Consider the following 22497-nt stretch of genomic DNA (forward strand, 5'->3'; position numbering starts at 1 on the left):
AAAGGCGCTGTTAAATATAATGTATTATTATTATTATTATTATTATTAGTATAGGCCATGGAAATAACATATTGAAATTCCTAATTCAGGTGGTGTTCTCCTTTTAATACCAGAATTGTCTAATAGTGTCAATTGCAATGCTTATTGTTGTGTTTTTGACAGAATCCAATGTAGAATCTTTGCCCCCGTTTTTGCTCTATTTAGGCACAGCTTTGAGTATCTGGTGAACTTCGGCAGCACAATGCCAAGTCTCAGCACAGCCCTGTGTCTCTCCCAGCTTCTGTCCACTGTGTCTGAGAAAGGAGGGAATCCTGCTGCCTACAGAGAGAACACCGGTCAGTCTGACATGTTGCCTCACTTAAATCAACTTTAATTGCTGTGCAATGGACTGTGATGATAAATATCTGATTTGTCTTCCTAGCTTCCCTCGCAAAACATTTCCTGAGCCAAGACTGGGTGACAGCCAGCGGACAGAAGGAGAGAGGAAACAAATTCAATGAAGCCCTTCACACTCTCCTAAGGTGCGTCTGTATGTCAGAAAGGTTTGATGGAATTGATGGAAAGCAACCAATATGCTTGTATTAACGCCTGACTGATTGGTGGCAATGGATTTTAGTTAATGACATATTGAAAATTGGTATATATGATATAAACTGCTTAGGGAAATTACCTATGGCGCTTAAATATTTATACTACAACAACACATGATATTAAAGCACCTAGAAGTGTTAGTACATTTGTAAAGCACACAGTTTCATTATATATGGTTCTGTTATAAGTTTCTTTATTTGTCACATGCATAGTCATACACTTACAACAAGCAGTGAAATGTAGTCCTGACTTCCCACTTCAACTATGCTATCACATACAGTGACTTGCATAAGTTTACACATTTACACATTTTTATTTTTAAAGGCCAGTCATTTCATGGATCCTGGATACAATGAATCCTGATAAAGTTCTCTTGGCCTTTGGAATTAAAATAACCCCATATCATCACATACCCTTCACCATACCTAGAGACTAGTATGGTGTTATTTCAGTTTGCTTAATAGCTGATTTGATTTGCATTGAGAGATGATCTTATGGAAAGTTCCCCATGCCTATCTCTATGTATGGTGAAGGGTACGTGATGATGTGGGGCTATTCCGGATCGGCCCATCTGAGCTTTTATTTTCTCAAAGGCAGAGCAGGATACCCAGGTCTCAGTTTACACTTATCACCATTTCTAGCCACTGGGGGTCCATAGACAGGCTGGGGGAACTCATATTAATGTTAAGAAACCTCATAAAGTGACATTTTCATGGCATGGGACCTTTTAAGTTTAAAACATAAATAAAAAAGAAGCTAGAGATACAAGCATCTAAATGTGTTAATTAAGATGTCTTTGTCTGTTCGTCTCTCTGCAGAATTTATCTCGAGCACGTTGATGATGTTCTAAAGGCAGTGGAGGAAATAGCACAAGAAGGAATCACTGAGCTTGTCAATGCATCAAAAGATGAAGGATCTGCATCTTGGCCCACGCTCAACAGGTAGATCCTCATCCCCATCAGTTCATTGTGCTTAGTTGTCTCAGAGCAAAATGGAAGTTTGCCTGTGAGTTAGTGATTATACATAAGTAGCCCAGATGGCAGTTAGATTGATCCATGTGCTCCTGCCTCAGCATGGCCTCATGGCTTCCTGTGATAACCGTAACTTAACAATCCAATGAACGAGTATATTTATCCATAAAGTTATTATTCTGTTGTTCATTCTTCCAATATTGTCTTTATCTTCTTTAGGCAGACATTCCTAGTGTTCTACAAAGTCTTGATGTCAGAGTTGGAAAAGGCCATCAGAAAGATTCCTGCTGGCAAAGTCAGTGACAACACTGAGGTCAGCCACTAGGTGTCACACTGTACACTGTAGTACTGTACACCGTAGCTCAATGTAATCAGAGCCACAAAACGTGTGTGCGTGCGTGTTTTATCCAATAAAATATGTAACCCATGTCCTCCTTCAAGGCTCAGAGTGAGAAGCTGCTGACATGGAACCTTGCTGTCAGAGATTTTCATATCCTGGTCAACCTAGTTAAGGTCTGTTTGCATCATCTAATGACTGTGAATGTTTTTTGTACAGATTTTAACATTTGACCTTATCTCAGCATTCAGCTTCACTGGGTTATATCTTTCCTGTGATGGTATTTGATTAGTTTTGGATAACTCATACTGTGGGTTAAATTAGACGTGCCATCATAAATGAAAAGGAGGTTTGAGAGTGATTTGTCTGGCTTTATCACTTTTATCCCATCTTACCTTTGTAGATTAGTTAGTCAGGCTCATCTGCTCACATATTTATCCTCTCATCTCTTCCCACAGGTATTTGATTCTAGGCCGGTGCTCATTGCGTGCCTAAAGGTGAGTCGGCTGCTGTGCGCCTTGAAAAAGATTTCACATTCAGGTGAAACTGCTATGACTTTGAATTAACTAATTATAATGTTGTGATGGGTAGTATGGCCGCCTTTTCCTGGAGTCTTTTCTGAAGTTGGGGATGCCACTACTGGACAACAGTTTCAAAAGGCACATGGTATGCATGAAATCTTGTCACCTAGTACAGTTAGTTAATGCTATATTAAGCTGAACGTTAACATTTACAACAAGTGTGGCCTTTGAAAACTGAATAGTCTTAAAAAGTTGACCTTGATGTTATTATTTCTGCTGCTAACAACAACAAAATAATGTATTAACACATTGTATTAAAGCATAAACAAGGTCACAGATTTCATAGTATTTACATAAGATTTTCTAGTTTATTCCCAACCAAGTTGATTCTCTTTCATATACAAGTGCATTTTTTCTGCTTCCCTATATCATTCAAACATGGGTTGGCACTAGAGCATGGCTAAGCACAGAAAAACATTCTGTGTTGTTGTGTAGAAATGCGCAAAATGAATTGTTGACAGTGGGATGACTGCATTTTCTTATTAAGGAGGACGTCCAGAGCCTGTTAAAAACCTTCCAGCTCAGCACCCGGCAACTCCATCACATGTGTGGACATTCTAAGGTAGCTACAGATCACACCGTTTCTAGCACATTCATATAAGACCCTGTGTGTACTCGTGCCAAATCTACCAATCTGGGAGTACAACATATTCCTGTTAAATTAGAGAAAAGACAGCCAGAGTCTGGACAATATACATGTTAATCCGTGGGTCTTCTATAACTAAGTAGCCTTGTCATAATGTGTTGGTGCTCAGATTCACCAGGATACAAGTCTGACCAACCACGTACCAGCCTTAAAGAAGTGCCTCGAGCAGTTTGTTTACAGAGTGAAGGCCATGCTAACGCTCAACAACTGTCAGGAGGCGTTTTGGATTGGCAACCTGAAGAATCGCAACCTGAAGGTATAACGTTATGGAATTTGTATTATGTGCCTGTTCATATTTTGAGTTAATCAGTTAAAGGAATGATATATGCTGCAGGGTGAAGAGATTCTTTCTCAGCGGTCACAAGGAAGTGAGGAGGAGGAGGATGATGATGAGGAGGAGGAGGAGCAGCAATGTTCACCACTGCCTCAGGACCAGTCAGAGGATGAGGTACCTGCTATTTCCAGGCATTATGTCAACATATGAAACAGGAGTAGGATTTACTCCCAGCAGATGTTTCAATTTAGACATTTTATTGTTTTTATTTATCAGGTATAAGTAGGGCCTGTGGCAGGTGGATTTCCACAGTCACTTTTTAATGTTTAATGTTAATATGACCTAGAGTTTACTACAATCAGCAGTGACCAAGAATTAGTTGACAAAACATACTCAAATGGTGTCAAAACTACAGAGACCAACTGGTACTGGGTACATGTTTTGATAATGTGTGCACATTAATTATACTAACTACACTATACAAACTCTGGGGCGTTTAAAAACATCAACCTGGGAGGAATTTTGAAGACTCAGCGGCGTACAACAAAATGACCTTGTAAACAAAAGAGGGAAAAAAATACTGAATAAAAGCTTTTTCATAAAACTGAACATTGGATAAATTAATGGTAAATTATCTGGTAGAGTAATGTGTAAGTATGTGTAAAGTGGCTGCAAAGATTGGCAGAAATAGGACAACAACACGGCTTCTTCGGAGGGATAAGCAGCACACAGTAATAATACAGTCAGTTATATCAGCCGGCCAAACTGCGTGCTTCCACTGCTGCTGAGTTGGCCATTACACTGTTTAAAGCATACAGGTCAGTCAACAGGCAGTTGAAACTGTAGAGGGACGTGGACTGATAAGATAAACGTTGAAGCACTCCAGCAAGCTAATGATTAGTGCGTGACACAGTTGACAGGGAAAACGTTATGCAGTTTCTTCCCAATGCTGCTTTATGTAGCTTCACAGCTTTAATTTAGCATGTTTGCCAAATGTTTCTAATGTGCTTTCCATCAGGCGCAGGAGACTGACTCAACGAAGGTCAACAGAGAGGACGATGTGGATCAAGATGATATTACAGACGACTCTGACTGAAAGAACCATCAACTGTTGGTTTTATTTTAAACTTTTGCATTTGGGTCAGACCCCCCTTTGTGGATGACATTTTTTATGTTTGAAATGCCAGTTGTAGTGTCTTTGAATTGACACTTTTCTAAGTGTATTGAATACTGCTACTCAATGGGCGGTGTTCAGGTTAGGATCAATAACACCAGTATATAATTGCAATAACACTGCAAGCGCATTGAAAAAAGTTCATGAGATGCTTTTATGTACTTCTACAAGTTTTCTTTTCTGTTGAAGATAAAACAAACCTAATAATTAGGTGTTTTACATTGGGTAGGGTTGTGAAAAAAGTGCTGAATGCTTTATTCTATGTGTTTGCCGACAAAATAAAATATAGATTGTTAAAAGATTCTTTCATTATTCCTCAAAAATCCCATGAAGAGTGGTAGCACTGATAGGAAATCCACCAAAAACGGCTTTAACATGGACTATTCCAAGCTATGTGGACACTAATATCAACATTTCCAAACCATTGTATCCCTAAACTGGAACTTTACTATGCCTCTGCATCTGAGAAGATAAGAGATTGTTAGATGAAGACAATCATAGGGCCGGGTCTTTTATTTCACCCAGTCCCTCAATTATTTTATTTTATCTTAAAAAAAAAAAAACAGATTAATATTTTATCTTTAATAATAATACTAGACTGATTGCCAAAACCCAGTTTGGCTATGTAGCCTATTAAATGACAAGAGTACTTCACCAGCTAGCAGCTTATTAGAAGCAACAGCACAACAGAGAGCTCTGTGGTAAACAATGTATCTTGGAGCTGGATAACATTGGTCATAAAAAAAAGTAAAATAAGTTGTTATAAGTAGCCTAATTAGGTCTATACTTACCACTTAAACTGAGCCAACATGACAACATCTGGGAGGGCTCTTCCTCGCAGGGTTTTGTTAAAGAAGGGGAGAAGTCCTTTCCACCGCTGACCTCGTGAACCCAACCAGCATGTCAGGGATGCTGAGGTTTTTTCCCATGGCCTCTGCAGCTCTCTGGGCTCCACGTTGGACATAGTTGTCTCCAGTTATCCACACAGTAACTATAGGATGAAAATAATGAGGATAATAGATGCTTCAAGTAATAAAAACAAAGTTAACTAAAAATGAGGGCTCAGTTGTTATGTCAAATAATGTCTGAAAGATAAAATGTTGCACAGAAGCAATCGCAATTATTACAGTATGTGCAATTTCACATAATATAGATGAGAGTAAATTCTTTATTGTTCTTTGAAGACAGCTGTCTAAAGTAAAGACTGGTACTTACATTTTATGCTGTATGTAGGAGTGGAGAAAGTATTCACAGCCATGACCTCCATAAGGAATGAAGAACTATAATCATATCAATCATATTAACCATAGATGTTATGATTGTAAACAATATAAAAGTGCCTTTTAATGACTATTAATCTTGCACATGTTGCTGTCTATAGTAGAAACAAATTCAAAATGTAAGTCCTTGACTGACTTCCATCAGTGCCATAAATATACATACTGTTTTCAATAGCAGCATGGGCAAATGTTCTAGAGATTATCACAGTGAATCTTATGTTCGTTTAACATGTTTTACGTACAATGTTGCTCACAAAATTACATTGTTGTGGATTGGCCTGGGCAATATATAAATGTTATATCGATATCGTGATATGAGATTAGATATCGTCTTCGATTTTGAATATCGTAACATTGTAATATGGTAAGTGGTGTCTTTTCCTAGTTTTACATACTGCATTACAGTAAAGTGATGCCATTTTTTTAACTTACCAGACTGTTCTATTATAATAGCTTTTCTATTATTTAGAGCCCTAGTTGTAGTCATAGCTGAGTGGTGAAGAGGGACTTCAGTTAGCCGCTGCAGCAGCTTGAATTTAGCCTTTGCAGACCCTAGCGCCAAATGCCTTCCCACCCTTCGCGTTTAGTGGTCTTTAAAGGTAAATTTAGCCGAGAAAAGGTTTATGTGGGTTGGATTCAGAGTACCATGAGGTCCCGGTACTTTCAGCGGCCATTACAACTAATCTTTAAAAATCAAAGAATCCATTTAAACCTCCATCTGTGTTTCACTTTACATAATTACTTAACTTTACTTACTTATTATAAACAATTAATAGTAGGCCTACTTTTTTTTTTAAACCTTCAGGGATCGTTCCCTGATCGTTCTCTGAAGATTTAAAAAAAGAAGAACCTTAAGAGAACCATTAGGCAGATGGTCCTTTGAAGGTTTAAAAATAAAAATGTTAGAGAACCTCCAGGGAATGTTCTCTGAAGGTTCTCTAAATGTTCTCTGTCTGTCTTTTAAATAACCTTCAGATAACCTTATTGAAACATTTTCTTTTTTGTTTATTTATACAACAAAGATAAGACAATATAGATCCATTCAGTTAGGTACAGTGTCTTGATTTCTCTTTTCTTATTTAAGAATCAATCCCACCCACACCACCCACGAACAGGTTGACAGAGGGAGCCATTACAATTTTGTGTAAAGCCCCTGACACCCCAACCAGACGGCCGACCTTTGGCAGAGAAGGCAGTAGGACTGATCAGTCTCCCTGAGTGGGTCAAAAAAGTGCCTTGGACACACCAAAGCGACGAGACGTAATACGGCTCCATAACAGCAGGCTTCGCTAATCTGTATTGTTGCCCGAAAATGAAAACCGGCAGCTGATTGGACAAACGCATTTCGTGGTTCTGGTTTCTTCGGAAATTCAAAGCCAGACTGTCATGGCGGCTTGTTCGGAACACAATCTCATAATTTACTGTATTTTAATCACCGAAATGTGTTTCTGAAAACATTTTAAGCAAGAAGTTGGCCATGCAGTTGCTGAATCAGACAAAGGTCAGTTTAAAAGATGTTCATCAGATTTTGAGAGACTCTAGTCTGTGAATGAAGAAAGTGAAATGAAGGCCAAAGGCCCCCCCCCTGGACGGCTGATTATCGGGTTGATGTGTCACCAGGGGCCTGTTGCACGAAAGTAGAATAAAGATATCCAGGATAAGTGAAAAAGCGCAGCTTGACTTAGTGTGATCTGCTCATCGCGGCTTAATCGGTTGCACGTTTGCCGAGCCAGGATAAACAGGTGGAGCTATGTCGAGCCGGGTGTAGATAGCCAGGATAAGTGCACGTTCACGGCTTTCTCAAATAGACCACGATATCGATCACAGATTTACTGATGCAGAGATGAGAAGACGCATGCGCCAAATGTTTCATCCATTGAGCAGCATCTTCTAATGGAAAATAACGAGGAGGGGAAGAATATGGAAAAAGGGAAATACGGCTCTTATCAAGAAAAAAAAGTGTGGGGGTTTAAAAATATCAACTTTGCCTCAAAAGTGAGCGGAGGGAACTAATGTTCCTCGGGAAATGGACCCTACGGACTTTAGGCTTAATTTCAAACCCTTATTCACAACGTGAGAACATGTTTTACAACCATGCACAAATCTCTATAAGCTATATCTAATTCTTTGTACAATTAATGTTCATGCAGAACAATCAGAAAGGGACAACAACTAGAAAAAAAGTAAATGACTTTAATACACGCTGTGAACATATATGTAAAAACAATATTCATGTTTTTTTATTCTTCTGACAAGTGACCGCACCAAAATAAAAAGATTAAGAAGCATTGTGGTGTTCCAGTGTGATGAATGTAAACTACACTACATACGTGCTGTAGCTATATAGGCCACGTTATTAGTCCGGTGATGGGAGACTTATTAGGAAGGTTATGAAACCAATATAAGCTATAACAAAAACAATAGGCCCACTTATTAAGGAGTAACACAAACTACCCTTTATTAGAGAAGGACAAGCAACAAGAAAATGAAATCATGAATGTATGGTCTCTGACCAGTCTGCCATTAATATCATCTGAGAATATCGCTACATTAATATCGTCACACTTAATCTCCGGAGCGTGTCCTGTAGAAACCTGAAGCTGAGACCACGGACGCTGCGCTGCTCATCTCTACTTTTACAGAGAGAGTGGACACTGACGCGACTCGCAAGTCTGCCACCGGGCAGCAGCCACCGGGCAGCGGCCGCACGCCAGGCAGCCTCGACATAGTACCGTCCCACCGGGAAAAGTCCCACTCCGCATCAGGGTGCCAGTGCAACCATTCCTAACATCTAAACAGCTGTAGTAGGGTTTAAATCAAACTCGCGACAACAATAGAGACAAGTAGGCTAATGCATGTTAATAAAAATAAAGCAGAACACATGCAGAAGACAATGAATAACTGTTAAACACGTTTATTTCGGATCAGACGGCAGCTGATTGAACACATGAGACTCCAGGATTAATCTTAGCCTGGCTGTTAGCCTGCTCTGGACCAGGCTAGCCGCAAAGACTAAATCTCCATGGTTACTTGGCTGGGCTTAATTCAATCTGGTTTCGTGCAACCGAGTCCAAGCTAAATTCATCCAGGATAACTTGAATATCCCGGCTTAATCCCTTATCCTAGTTTCGTGCAACAGGCCCCAGTGCTGTTGCTAGCCATTTTGGTGCCCTAAGCATAATTCCTTTATGATGCCCCCCCACCCGAGAAAACAAACAAACATTTGTTTCTGCCAGTTTAATGTGTTATTACCAAACATATAACTCAATACCAATAACACAATAGCAGCATCAAAATGTAACGCCTAAGAAAAATAAACAAAAAAGGAAAATCAACTTTGTAAACACAGTACACAGAACAGACAAAACATACATACACAAGTATTGGGCTGTGCCAAATCTTAATAGAAATCAAACAATCATCCATAAATACAAACTTTAAAGCAAAAGTATACAAGTAAGCAATTTTCTCCATTAAAGCAAAGCTTTAGAAGCCAAAAAGTCACCCAATTTTACTTCACTTTGTAAACACACTATGTTGGACAGCTAAAACACACACAATCAAGGATTGAGAAGTGAATAAAATTATCAAAATAAACCAAATATTTTCTTGGAAATAGACAGGAAAACTGTATTTTTTTCTTTGAAACATTATCACACAACTGATTTGTCCCAACTTGTTTACAGAACGTATGCTGAGTTTCTAAGTCCATCCCCGCACAACAACTCCTGTGGATTCTGCTCAAATTTGTTTTCTGTTTCGCTTCATATTTTGTCCAAATGAATTTCCATAGCTTGGTGAATTTGACGTCAGCAGGACATTACAATGCTGTTTGAACAAACCTTTAGCTAATGTTTGTGTCTGCAGTCCTTTAAAGCAGCACTGACAACTGTCTGATAGCGCCGACCTCGAGTTCCTCGAGTCATTTATAAAGCGCGGAAACTTGGAAAAAATCTATCCATGCTGTTTTGAGTAAGATATTGGTTTCTGAATGTGTCCCGCCTTCAGTCTCCGGGTGAGCAGTTTAAATTTTATATGGCTTTCTACGCAACTAGCCGAGACGAGGTAGCTAACCATAGCATGCTAGCGCTAGCGGGCTGAAAAGAGGATCTGCAGCAATGTGCAGTAACAAAAATATGGTGTTTTTTTTTAAATGAAACCATGTAAACCTATTCTGGTACAACCTCAAAATACAATTATGAACCTGAAAATGAGCATAATATGGGTGCTTTAAAAGCCTTGTTGATTTACACTGGGTCTACTGATAAAGGTTTTTGTTTTTTTTAAACCTTCAGAGAACTATCATAGAACATTCCCTTGTAGTTCTCTGATTGATATTTTTTTTAAGCTTCCAGAGTGTTCAGGGAATGTTCCCAGAAGGTTACAACAACAAAAACTTTAGAGAACCTTCAGGAAACTTCTTGTCTGTTTGTCCGTGTGCACCTGCTGCGATGATTTTTTTATATCTATAAAATGAATGAATCATAAATCTCCAGCTGTGTTTCAATGTGCTCTAGAAATAAACTTTACTTAATTACTTAACTTTACTTACTTACTTACTTAACAGTAAATATGTTTTTTTTTTTAAACCTTCAAGGATTCCCTGATCGTTCCCTGAAGGGTTTAAAAAAAATTAACCTTAAGAGAACCTCCAAAGAACCTCCAGGGAACGTTCTCTGAATGTGTTTTTAAAAAACCTTTAGAGAACCTCCAGGAAATGCTTTTTTTTTTTTTTTTAAACCTTCAGATGCTTTAAATGGCTAGTTTTGAAGAACATTTAGGATCAAGCCAACACAAAAACACAGCTCACAGCCCACAGCTTTGAACAAGAGACAGGAAAACTGTATTTTTTTCTTTGAAACATTATCACACAACTGATTTGTCCCAACTTGTTTACAGAACGTATGCTGAGTTTCTAAGTCCATCCCCGCACACCAACTCCTCTGGATTCTGCTCAAATTTGTTTTCTGTTTCGCTTCATATTTTGTCCAAATGAATTTCCATAGTTTGGTGAGTTTGACGTCAGCAGGACATTACAATGCTGTTTGAACAAACCTTTAGCTAATGTTTGTGTCTGCAGTCCTTTAAAGCAGCACTGACAACTGTCTGATAGCGCCGACCTCGAGTTCCTCGAGTCATTTATAAAGCGCGGAAATCAGTGAAAGAACAAAATATTTAAAAGAAAACGGAAAATCACCGCTTTTTGTTACGGAGCTCTCTTTCTGTACAGCTCTTGGGTTGAACCACATAAATGGAAAGGGTTATTTTACCATGAATGCAAAAACTGTAGCCACTAACTCAGGTTTACATTGATTAAGATAAGTCACATATATTGATTTTGTACATATTATGTTGATTCGATATTTCGATATTTTGTGATTAATCTAGAGAAAGCAGTCGTTTCAAAAATACGGTGACGCCACCCCCCTCGGTGGACAAGAATGGACCATCCAGGAAGTATGTTCAGTGTTTGGGGAAACACCATAAACAAACTGTCTTTCCTGTCAACTTGAACGAGTGTTGTCTCCTTCGTTACATGTTATTGCGACTGCGAACACCAAATGAATACTGACTCTTGTATAGCCACGTTTTTTTGCGTTGTCGCGTAAAGCAGCTGGACCACACTCGGTGTGTGTAAACCGGAGGAGGACGTTTTTTAGGCTAGACAGATATCTTTTGCTGATTGCATTGGCTGCAGCTGTACGAGAATAAATCATGTCTGATTTAATTCTGGTCCTCTTGTTAGTCGTGCTCCTGGTGTGTTTGATTGTGACAGTTGGTGGCTTCCTGCTGTACTCGGGACTACTGTGTGACGTGATTATAAAGACTGGGCCACCTCCTGTCAAAAGTGTTACCATTGCTTACAAGTTCAAAGAAGGATCATACAAGGACTGCGGTGCAGCCTACACAGAGAGCTGCAGCATTGGGCCAAAGCTGAGCACCGTCGGTGTCTTCTACGATGACCCCAAACAGGTGAGACCCGAAGACTCAGCCCCCGTCAGTCTAACTACAGAGCACTGGAATTACACTTGACTTCATGACATGACCACAAGACCCAATGTAACTTGTTTCCTGATAAGATGTTACAGTTGGTGAGATATGCTTTGTTTGACCTGGCCAGAGTTTAAAGGTCACATAAGGGTCTGATACAATGTATTTATAACTTAGATTTACACCATTTCAGAGTTTCTAATAAGTTGTGATTGTTTTTGGAGGATAATAAGCAGCAGTTTTGTCCTAAGGTCTTGGAGATATGAAAGTGTAATGTAAATAGAGCTTGAAAATGTTTAAAATAGATACTGTATATGAAGAAGAAAAAAGTCCCAGAAGCTTTAAACAGCATCTTTTGTCCAGCCAATAGTCCAAAACCAAAAATACATTTCACATACTCTCATATGACAAATAAAAGCAGCAAATTGTCATGTTTTTTTCCCCTTAAAATGGACTAAAACAAATAGATTTATCAAAATTGTCGCTCTTTAACTTTCTATCCAACAGATCCTTTAGCTCTAAAAAAAAGTTGTATATGTTTTTGCAATCTACTAGCAATGGTCCTGTCTGAAGGTCTTGGAGATGTGACACGGAAGTGTAATGTCAGAATCAGAATCAGATCAGAATCAGAAATACTTTATTGATCCCCGAAGGGAAACTCTGTGTTGTAGTTGCACAATATTATAAATAGAGTAGAAATACAAGAAATAAAGAAATATAAGGAAGGAATGTGTTGTATAACTAGATGGTAATCACTGTAATGTAGCATGTTTGGCTTAAGTGGTTAAATATACAAGTTGCCTTTTCGAAGGACTGAGTCTGGATGATGAAACCAGTCAGCTGTTCAATGCCACGTTGCACTGTTGATACCACCCTCTCATCTGTGGCTCCAGGGTGCTTCAGTCTGCTTCTGATTCAAGAATGGTAAACGGACTCTGCACATGTGTCTGAAGAGACGTGATACATGTCTGTGTGTACAATTTTTAGTCTAGTCTAAATGGTTTGGAAATTACAGTCACAATCCAGATGCGAGAAACAATGCATCTCCTGATGTCATTCTGATCCTCATCCAAAACCAATTTTTGTGTAAATGTGTCATTCCTCAGCTGAGCTCTGTCATTCATCACGAGTTGTGTTTTTAGTTAACCAAAAATGTCTGCACAACAGCTGCTTGTTAGATGGGACTGATTTCTTGAGATCCCAGCTGATGCGGGAAGAGTACACACACATTGTAAAATTTCACAAAGGAAAAATATTGCCTGTTTATATCTTAATCTGTGACTTAATAACAAATGGAACCGTACAGCCTGTTTTTTTTCTTTTAAAAGATATCTTATATTGTGTCCGTTCTGCTGCCATTTAAGTACTGAGTTTGTTATGCCTGATTTAGTTAAGTAATTTTACAAACAGTATGGAAAAACAGAGGCTTTTGGCACATTAGCCGTATTTGCACAGTCTGTCAGTAACTCAGAGTAGTTGATAATGTGCATAGACTATGGTGTTGATTGCCTTGTTTGTATTATTAAGCCTGTAGTGTTTTATGGTTACTGGTTTCTACTTATCCTTTGTGAGGGAAAAAAAGAATGTGGCACATTGGCGGCACTTTGTGTTTGTCTTTCTGCTTACCCCTGCCATTTTCTCTGTGGCGTGTAGTCCTTTTTTAAGTTAAGACTTTAAGTGGAAACCCTGACTGTGAGTCATGCCAGTGGAAAGTTGTGGCAGGAGGCTCATTGAGGAGCTTTTCTGCTTGTGTGTGGAAAGTCTGGATCATAAGGGGCCATTATGGAATGTCAGGCCATTACAGAAATTACAGAATATAATAAGGATGTGATGACTTTTTCTTGGGTCTGTGTCTGTTTTGACTTAATCTGAGGATGTTAGACCTCTGACTTCCTTGTAGATATAGATTAGACATCACATTATGTCATTAAAGGTGCTCTAAGCAAAGTCACACGTGTTTTAGACTACACCATTTGTTGTCACATACAGCAAACATCTCCTCACTATCTGCGAACTGCCTGTCTCCTGAACACACTGTAAAAAAAAATTGCGTCTCTGTAGACAGCAGGGTCTACAAACAGCAAGAAAAATAAACTGTGCCCACCTGCACCACGAAGCATACACTAACAGTGTTCCAGCATTCCAGCCAATAATCAACAAGAAGGATTTGGGGGTAGGGGGTTAGTGCGCGGAAGCACAAAAGGGAGGGGGAGGGGACAAGATGAGGAGGAGGGAGGGGCAAGCTAGTCTTGTTTTGTTTGAAAATACTTTGAATGTCAACAAGAAGTAACGTCACCCAGCATTGCTTAGACCACCTTTAACTGAATGTATTCAAAGTTTAGGAGAAACTAATCTTACTATGCTATTGAATTGAATTGAATTTTATTTATAGTATCAATTCATAACAAGAGTTATCTCGAGACACTTTACAGATAGAGTAGGTCTAGACCACACTAGACCACATACCATAATTTACAAGGAACCAACAGTTCTAGTAGTTCCCTCTTTTAAAGCAAGCAACAGTGCGACAGTGGCAAGGAAAAACTCTCTTTAAGGAAGAAACCTCGGAAGACTGTTGTAGTCTTCAAATGTGTTTAGTATTCTGTGTAATTATGGTACAAACCAGTAAAATCAGCTCAGAATTGGGAAACATTCTAAGTGTTCTTGTCAGGATTTCTTTAAGAAAAAATTAACACAGTTGTTCTAACAGAGCTGACGTTTAATGTAAACGATTGTGTTATTAATGGCATCTCGCATACATGGTGGCGACCACAGGCTTGTTTAAATTTTGTATGTAGGAATGAAATTACATGTCTTTGTATTGTCTGGAGCCCACCAGGTCTCAGAGGTGTAGGCCTTGTCATAGCCAGAATCCCCTTCTTCTAAGTGGTTACCATGCCGATCACTGTTTATTAAAGGTGCCCTGCAACACATATTTCATTACTATGTGGTAATGTTTGAAGTTCTACCGTGGACTCTGTATTAATTTTGTGGAAAAAGTTGCCTTGTTTACCTTGTTTCAAGCCATTCTAGTGTGGTATAGAAAGCCTGCAGGAAAACTCAGCTCGATTTGTGCCAGTTCTCATTAATCTTCAATAAGGGTGTCACGTTTTCAAAGTGGATCGAACGTAATTCACAATCTTGAATTTCAAGTTAAAAAATGGAATTGTCAATACTGCCATGACCCCACATCACGTCCGGTCAGCTTGTCAAGCAGCCACAAAAGCCCCCAGGAACAGCGCCATGTCTCATGTGGGAACGCTTTTGAATGCAGGAGGGGTCTCTAGGACTCTGAAGGGTGAGGGCCCCTCCAGATCATGTGAAATTACATCACATAGTAGCCTACGCAATGGTCACTGAGGACCTGAAGCTCATAGCCAGGCCAATACAAAAAGTCAAATAAACTGAACGGGTCCCGGTGACCCGAAGGACAACACAAGGGTTAAAGGGTCCTGGTTTAAAATGTCACATTTAAACATTTAAACATTGCAGCTGATTTCTCCGCTTATTTCTTTTCAGTGGCTAGAGCTGACAGAGGAGGTAGCAGTTCATTTTCACATTCCCGACATAACACAGACACATGGATCTACATATCTAAAAAATAATAAAGTAAAAACGGTTTTGTATGGCAGGGCACCTTTTTAAATGTAGAAGGTACAGGGAAGTATTCAAAAACCACTGAAACTGACTGTTTTATTTCTCCATTAAGTCAATGAGCAGAGTTTTTGCACTACATCTTGTGTTTGAGTATTTAATAAGAAATATAATATATTATATTGTTAATTAGTGAGTATACTCTGTACTTCAGCCTTCCCCTGTACTGGATAACATACACCTGTTTGCTTACTGCACTCTACAGCCACTAGATGACAGTGTTGGCATTGGAATTAAGTTGTGTGGGAGGGAAGCCCATCCTCAAAACCGTTTTGATTGGTATACTTCATTTATTACCATGGCATGGGCTAAGTAGTGAGACTTAGCCTCTTATAATTCATTTAGTTGAAAATATGTTTCATCATAGATAGAAGAGATAGAATGCCTTTATTGTCATTATACACAAGTACACGGTACTTGTGCAACGAGATTAAAGCAATTATGCATATGTGAATATGTTGTTGTGTATTAATTGGTCACTGTGACACTGCTATAGTGGTTTAGTATTGCTGGTTTTAAATAAATTGCCGTCATTTGCATTCACCTTGCTTTCAGATTGTAATATAATCCCTGTTTGATTAGAACAAAAAAGGCAACAGGACTCTGTGTTCTGGGGACCAGCATTCAAAACTAAGTTAATACATTGGATGAAATGAATCACTGAATATGAAAAGGTTTTGTTATAGTGGCTAAATCTAGTTGGCAAGACAGACAGCTCTCTGAACAGCTGTTTGATATCACTGGTCTGCACTGGTAAAGGGGAGTGGCCGACAGACATCCTCTCCTCAAACAGTTGAGAAATTGGATAACAGAAAAAAGACAAAAGTTCAAGACTGTGTACATAACGATCGTAGAGTTCAGTGGTAGCAGTAACTCATTAGCCGTTTGCAGGTGCGTTAAGCATTTCAAAGATAACTGTGAGCTCCACCAATCAGAGATGCTGCTGTTACGCTTTAGGATTGTGGGTAGTTTAGGGTAGCACTTCTAAATGTTTTCGTGAATAAAACTGTTTTCTATTAAAGATATAATGTGTAATTTGTCTGCATTAAATGTCTGAAAACAACTAAACCTATGTTATATATATATTATCCCAACATTGTTTAAACCTATAATCCATTATTTTAACACGGAGCGTGCCATTTGGTCGCCTGTCAATGGTGTCATATAACATATGACCCCTGTAGTTGCTCTAACTTCTGGCAAAACATGGGAAACGCCCAGAACAGCATGATACATTAGAGAGTAATTGTAAATCATACAATGTCAAAGAATTTTACTCAGTAACAGTAATGCATAATTTGGTTCTGCCACACAGCATAATTTATTCATTAATTTCATGCCACTTTGCATCACAGTAATACAATAGAGTGACCTGATCTAATTCAGTGTCGTTCTTTGCTCTTTTTTCAATGAAGAAATTCTCTACAGTTCTGATATAACTGATGCTATTGCAGGATATTCTACGCTAACATCTTGAGGAGCCGCTATTGTTGTTAAGATCCGACAGCCGCTTCTCCGTGTCGTCACACACGACCACGCCCATAGCTGCCAAGAGCTGCTTACAGGAGGCTGATTGGTCCAAACCACGGTGGCTCGGACACAAACACTTTATTGAAGCCTGCCAAGATGTATTTTTGTGTGATCTTGTGATATCGAGACAATCAAACTAGTTAACAATCAATCACACAGTGACCCACAACACTGGGAGTTACACTTTAAACACCCCTTACTATACCTTTCAAGACAAAGTTGCCTCAGGCTCTGGGTGTGTACTTCTAAAAGTATTGGAACAAATCCCAGTCTTGTAAAGAACAAACTAAATCATTGAAATCCTGGGTAGCCTATTATGTTGTAGAATGGCTAGGCGTAAAAAAAAAAATCTACAGGCAGGCAGCTTGTCTTCAAGGAAACCCCCTGAGCAAAACTCATTAATAAAGTGGACAGTAGTGAATGCTCAGAGGCCAGCGTTTGTATAATGAATAGTAAACTACCATAGAGTAAAGAACTCAAAGATGCATTTAATCAAGATATAAGTAGGTAGTAGAAATACATGGATAGACCATTTATTTAACCATTTATTTTATTCTGTCAGTAATGGATATGATTAACGTCTGTCCATACTTGGTAAAACTACCACTAAATGCAGGTGCCTCCTACACTGACTCTGTGTATTATTTAATAATTGTAGAGCTGCTGTTTGGTTCATCCTCTGATCTACTGAGTTCCCACTTTTGTTATAGCTTCTGAAGCAAACCCACTCGTGGCTCCCCTTGACAAGCAGGAGAAAATGAAATGTCATGTGTAGATGTGTATGGGAGTGGCAGTGAGAGATGAGGCGAGGTGTGGAACTGCCTTGGAAGAGGGGTGTAAATTGGTAGGACTCTGACTCACCTTGAGAGCCTTGCAGTGCTTCAATTCATCAATCGGAATTTCAGATCAGAGGGCCGAGCATCCGTGCACTCCTAGTCAAATTTATTACCATTTTACTGCTGCTTGTCTGTCTGTCGACAGCAACAACATGAAAGCAGGGCTTCTGGTAAGGAGTTATAAAGGTGGATATAAAATGAGAAATAATACTCTGATCCCACAGGTCTTTAAGTCAATATTATGCAAGATTGTGAACATGCCGGCTCTCCCTATAGTAAAGCACCCCATTAATGTTTATGGACATCTCTGCAATGAGTGTGATACGGCAAAATGACAAGGCAGACATAACCTATTACATGGGGAGCATTTTTAAAATCCTGGAACACAACTGTTGAGTTTATTTTTAGGATGCCATTTTGGTCCATTTTCACTTATTATCTACAAGCTGACATGTTACGATTAGTCAGTGAAACATGATGGTGAAAAATGCCTTAAAATCCTCTTCGCCATCAATCCTGAGACGTGGCTTTTCACTGCGTTATGATGCACAGGATGTTGGGTTATGCTGGCGAATATTTATCAGAGCTGCTTACAGAGAGCAAGGTTGTGGAGAAGAGAGTAAGTCTACGCAGGAAGGAGGAATTAATTCATATCTCCTATTAGGGAAGATTATCTCCCTGCTCTGTTGACATCTGGCTGGAGAAGTGCCACAATATGTCCAGCTGGCCAACGAGTGGTGAACCAACTTAACAACTGTGGCAAAAGAAAACTGAGTCCTGCCTCTAGCAGGCTGCTTATCCATGCCAGTAATTATACATGCCAGAACTCCCAGGATGCCATGTGTAATTACCAGATAAGTCTTAGCACAGCCTAAAGGCACAGAGCTGCACTTGGTGAAATAAAGAGACTGAAAAAAAGATTTCCACTGGCTCCTGACTTGGGGCCCTTGTGGCCCATGTCTCATCACTGCAGAGTGCACATATTTTGAATTGGGTGCTTGAGGGCCCCCCTTCCAAAGAAGGACATATTGATGTTTTGAATAAGTCTTGTTTTTAGTTTTACAATCATAACAAGTGCTGACATATTCAAGTGGCTTAATCTGATATCAGTCAGTGTGATGGTTGGTTTTTCTGCGTCCCCAATAGTAAAATTACCCTTATTAGCCGTGTTTCCATTCACACATTTTTGTAAGCATATCTTAACAGCATGAAACCTTGTCAATACTAACTGACATGAAAGAACAATTAAAACTTGCCCAATTTGAGATCTCAATTTGGGAATCAAATTGACCTCTCCTTTTTTTCTTCTTCTCTCTTCTAGATGGGTTAGATGTGGTTATATGGCCAAGGCGACTTATTTTGTTTTCAGTTAGCAACCTCTACTTCTTCTACTTTGTTTACTGGCGGGTAACAGCCATGCGCAGCCTATAGTGCCAACTTCTGATGAAACAACACTGTAGCCAACAGTAGTTTAACCCGCTCTAAACCAACTACTTTAAAGCTGATGGTGACTAATTTCTAACATTTCTTGAGTTAGCTTAAAATTAGCATGACATGAATGGAAACACGGTTACTGTTCCCTTGCTTAATCCGTTTGCTTTAACTGCATTTGTGCTGCTCCCATTAATTCAGCTTCAAACAGTCCATCTCAGCATACATGCGGTCCCGGTACAAAAGAGAGTGACGTGTATTCTTTGTGTGATACATTTATTGGTTGCATTGGATTTGGATTGGACTGTGGGGGAAATGTTTTGGGTCATTAAGCGCTCTTCGAAATCTTGATGTGTTCTTTATGAATGCTGCATTTGCTGCTTGTCATGCTTCACTTCAGACGTTGATGTGAAGACCAGAGAGGCTCCTAATTTGCAGATTTATTAATTGCAGTTCAGTGAAGGATCCACTGCAACTTTTTGTTTCCATTCTGGCATAATGGTGAACCCAGTTTGCAAACAAGAGCATGATGGGAAAATGTGATGTTTTTGCTTACCTTTTTATAAATTTCAATGACCCTATTTAGTTGTTTTACATACTACATGGTAGCCTTTAAAACATAATAAATGATAAATGTATTCATTCATTTGAAGTTCTTGGGTCCTGCTTCATGTCACTACTGCTGTGTTGCCTTCATATACAGTAGTTTATGTGGTTTGTTTAAAGAAGGGAGCTTATGTAATGCTCTTTCATTGCTAATCACTCCCATTCACATTATGATCCTGTCTTCAAGGTACAGTAAATGCAGAGTGTTGGCTGCTTGCCTTGTTTTGTGAACAGGGCCAGCACTCAAACCAATTCATTCCATGTGGTTATAGCCAGAAGGGAAGACATACAGGGCTAAGAGAAGGGAAAAATCTGGTAGAGATGGGAAGGGCACCATTTGTGAGGGGAAGCCATCTTAAACCCTTGGGCCATTAGCTCTGCAAAAATTGGCTCTATAGGTCTTTTTTTTCACCAAATTTAACGAGCTCGCTTAACATATTGGAACATATAGGAATTAATGTGTGCCTTACATTAAATCAGCAGAGAAATATTTAGGATGAAATTAAACTTTTGTGTACATCTTTCAGATAGCTTCAATGTAAATTTAGTAGAGTTTACAAGTCACTGTTAACTGCATTGGTTTTCTACAGCTTGGTACAGAAACATGTCAGTGTTCACTTACAGAGGTAGGAAGATCCACAGTATTCTTATTATCTGACTCTGCTTTTCACCCAGCGAGAAATGGAATCACACACTGTCCTCCAAAAAACAGCTTTGGCAGCAGCTAACTCAGAGTGCCGCACAATTTCTACCGTTTGTGGTGTTAGAATTTCAGACACAGACAAAACAACTTTGGTGGGGAAGACAAGGCAAGTCAAGCACATGGAGTGGTGTTCCTCTCTTTCCTAATTGCCTGTAGTCTCTAGGGTGTGTTATCTGGAGGGAAGCAGAGATGAGATGCAGTCAAGGCTGCTGTTTGTTCTTGCCACTGTGTGGGATGTGAATGATAGCTAGAGCCCTGAATGATATCATTAGTGAACTACTGGTTTGGCTAACACACTCTCTATCAGTGCAGAGAGCATGAGCGATGGCGAGATGGTAAGATACTGTAGCAAGACCGGGGGAGGATGGTTGTTATCCCCTCTGTGTTTGAATGGTTATTGTTGTATCTTATCATAGACCACCAGTGTTGACAAGTCGCTCTGTACAGGAGGCTGGTCGACAGCCCATACAGTTAAAGCCTTCATCTAGGAAAGAGGGAGATGCAGACCAACCCTTGCACATAAATACATTTAGATGAGAAGATAAAGGAAGGGAAATTTTTATATATATATATATATATATATATATATATAATATGACAGTTATATTAATATGGTTGGGTTATTATTGGGTGGGTAAATACTAGTTCTGATTGGCTGAAGGGGGCCATTAAAAAGTGATATAGGACACCTACTAACGACTTCTGGTAAAACTATTTACCGTTCTACATTAATTATCTACATTAAATGAAAAAAAAATCTGAAAATCTTATTTCCAACACTGTGTAGTCCTTCAGTGCCTCGTCCTCTGAACACCACAGGAGGGTGCTAACACACATGTTTTCCATGTTTTGCAAGAAGTAAGTTACACTGCCCTTCTGAACTTACTTTGTTTCACAGCGATCATCTCACGTCAAATGCGCTGTTCAACACGCTACTTCAGGCTGCGGCCAGTAGTACACATGGCGTTTCATTTTTGATTAAAATCTTGACAATTCATTTGGAGAAAATGGCAAGGCTGATAGCTAGCTTGTTTTAATGTTAAACATACTGTCAAATTATATTTACAGATTGTGAACTGTACACAATGTTATTGACTTTGAGTCTTGCTAGCATAACATCAGCTTTCTGGCTTGTAGTCTCTGAGCCAAAGGGTTCTATGAGCTGAGCGGACTATAAATATCTTCTGTTGCCAAGCGTATCTAAGGTACATCTTATTTACTGGAGCAGTGAACATTTGCATTGCAAAAAAATCCTTATGGGATGGGAATGAGTGGTCCAGTTATTAGTCGAACCGGGGAAACAGAGTTACTATTTGAAAAAGATTTACATTGTAAAATTAATGGTATAAAAAATGTTATTTGGCAAGTGACCATGGAATAAGCAGGTTAAAGCTCTTCAAGGTGTCCCTTGTCAGATAATTAATTTTCAGCTGCAATCTGGCCTCCCCTGTCGTCCATTTTGTCTTGATAATGGACACCTGGTAGGACAGTAACCCACCTTTAGTCTGGTTCAACGGAAGAACATTTCCAGGATAAAGCCTGACATCTGGCGCGTGACTCACAAGTTTCTTCCCTAGACTATTTTTGCTGAGGTGCTGTCACTGTGTCCCAAACTTTGGGCACTGCTTAGATGCCCTTGAGCAAGGCAACAAACCCCCAAGTGCTTTGGGCGCTTTTCATGGGCAGCCCCAACACTCTAAGTTCTCATTATTATTGTATGTGTAGGTCCTGTTTGTGCATGTGTGTGTATTTCCGGTCTGTGTAATGTGTAATACCAACAGCATAAAAATGTAATTTCTCCCCTGGGATCAATAAAAGTATGTGTTCTTCTTTAGTTTTCTTTCTTTTGATTTTTTTTAACTTTATTGCCCAAATTGAACATTGTAGGCAAT

General features: G+C 39.2%; 2 protein-coding genes and 1 long non-coding RNA gene across 5 annotated transcripts in view; all 3 read left to right on the forward strand.

The window, feature by feature from the left end:
• fancd2 (FA complementation group D2) overlaps positions 1–4865 on the forward strand; it is a 32303-nt gene extending 27438 nt beyond the window's left edge. For all 3 annotated transcript variants that reach the window (XM_032514365.1, XM_032514363.1, XM_032514364.1), the window contains exons 34-44: positions 205–335; positions 422–521; positions 1410–1532; positions 1782–1875; positions 2004–2075; positions 2358–2396; positions 2491–2565; positions 2968–3042; positions 3236–3382; positions 3461–3574; positions 4419–4865. In XM_032514365.1, coding sequence (XP_032370256.1) covers positions 205–335; positions 422–521; positions 1410–1532; positions 1782–1875; positions 2004–2075; positions 2358–2396; positions 2491–2565; positions 2968–3042; positions 3236–3382; positions 3461–3574; positions 4419–4496 — 1048 coding nt within the window. In that variant the 3' untranslated portion in view covers positions 4497–4865. The remainder of the gene's footprint in view (positions 1–204; positions 336–421; positions 522–1409; positions 1533–1781; positions 1876–2003; positions 2076–2357; positions 2397–2490; positions 2566–2967; positions 3043–3235; positions 3383–3460; positions 3575–4418) is intronic.
• Positions 1–22497, forward strand: part of LOC116688438 (uncharacterized) — a 466907-nt gene that overhangs the window by 323101 nt on the left and 121309 nt on the right. The window lies entirely within an intron of this gene.
• tex264a (testis expressed 264, ER-phagy receptor a) overlaps positions 11291–22497 on the forward strand; it is a 62441-nt gene continuing 51234 nt past the window's right edge. Inside the window, exon 1 of the mRNA XM_032514438.1 lies at positions 11291–11827. Within this exon, the coding sequence (XP_032370329.1) occupies positions 11570–11827 (258 nt within the window). The 5' untranslated portion in view covers positions 11291–11569. The remainder of the gene's footprint in view (positions 11828–22497) is intronic.

This window comes from Etheostoma spectabile, chromosome 4 (genome assembly GCF_008692095.1).
Source record: "Etheostoma spectabile isolate EspeVRDwgs_2016 chromosome 4, UIUC_Espe_1.0, whole genome shotgun sequence".
NCBI classification, from domain to species: Eukaryota; Metazoa; Chordata; class Actinopteri; order Perciformes; family Percidae; genus Etheostoma; species Etheostoma spectabile.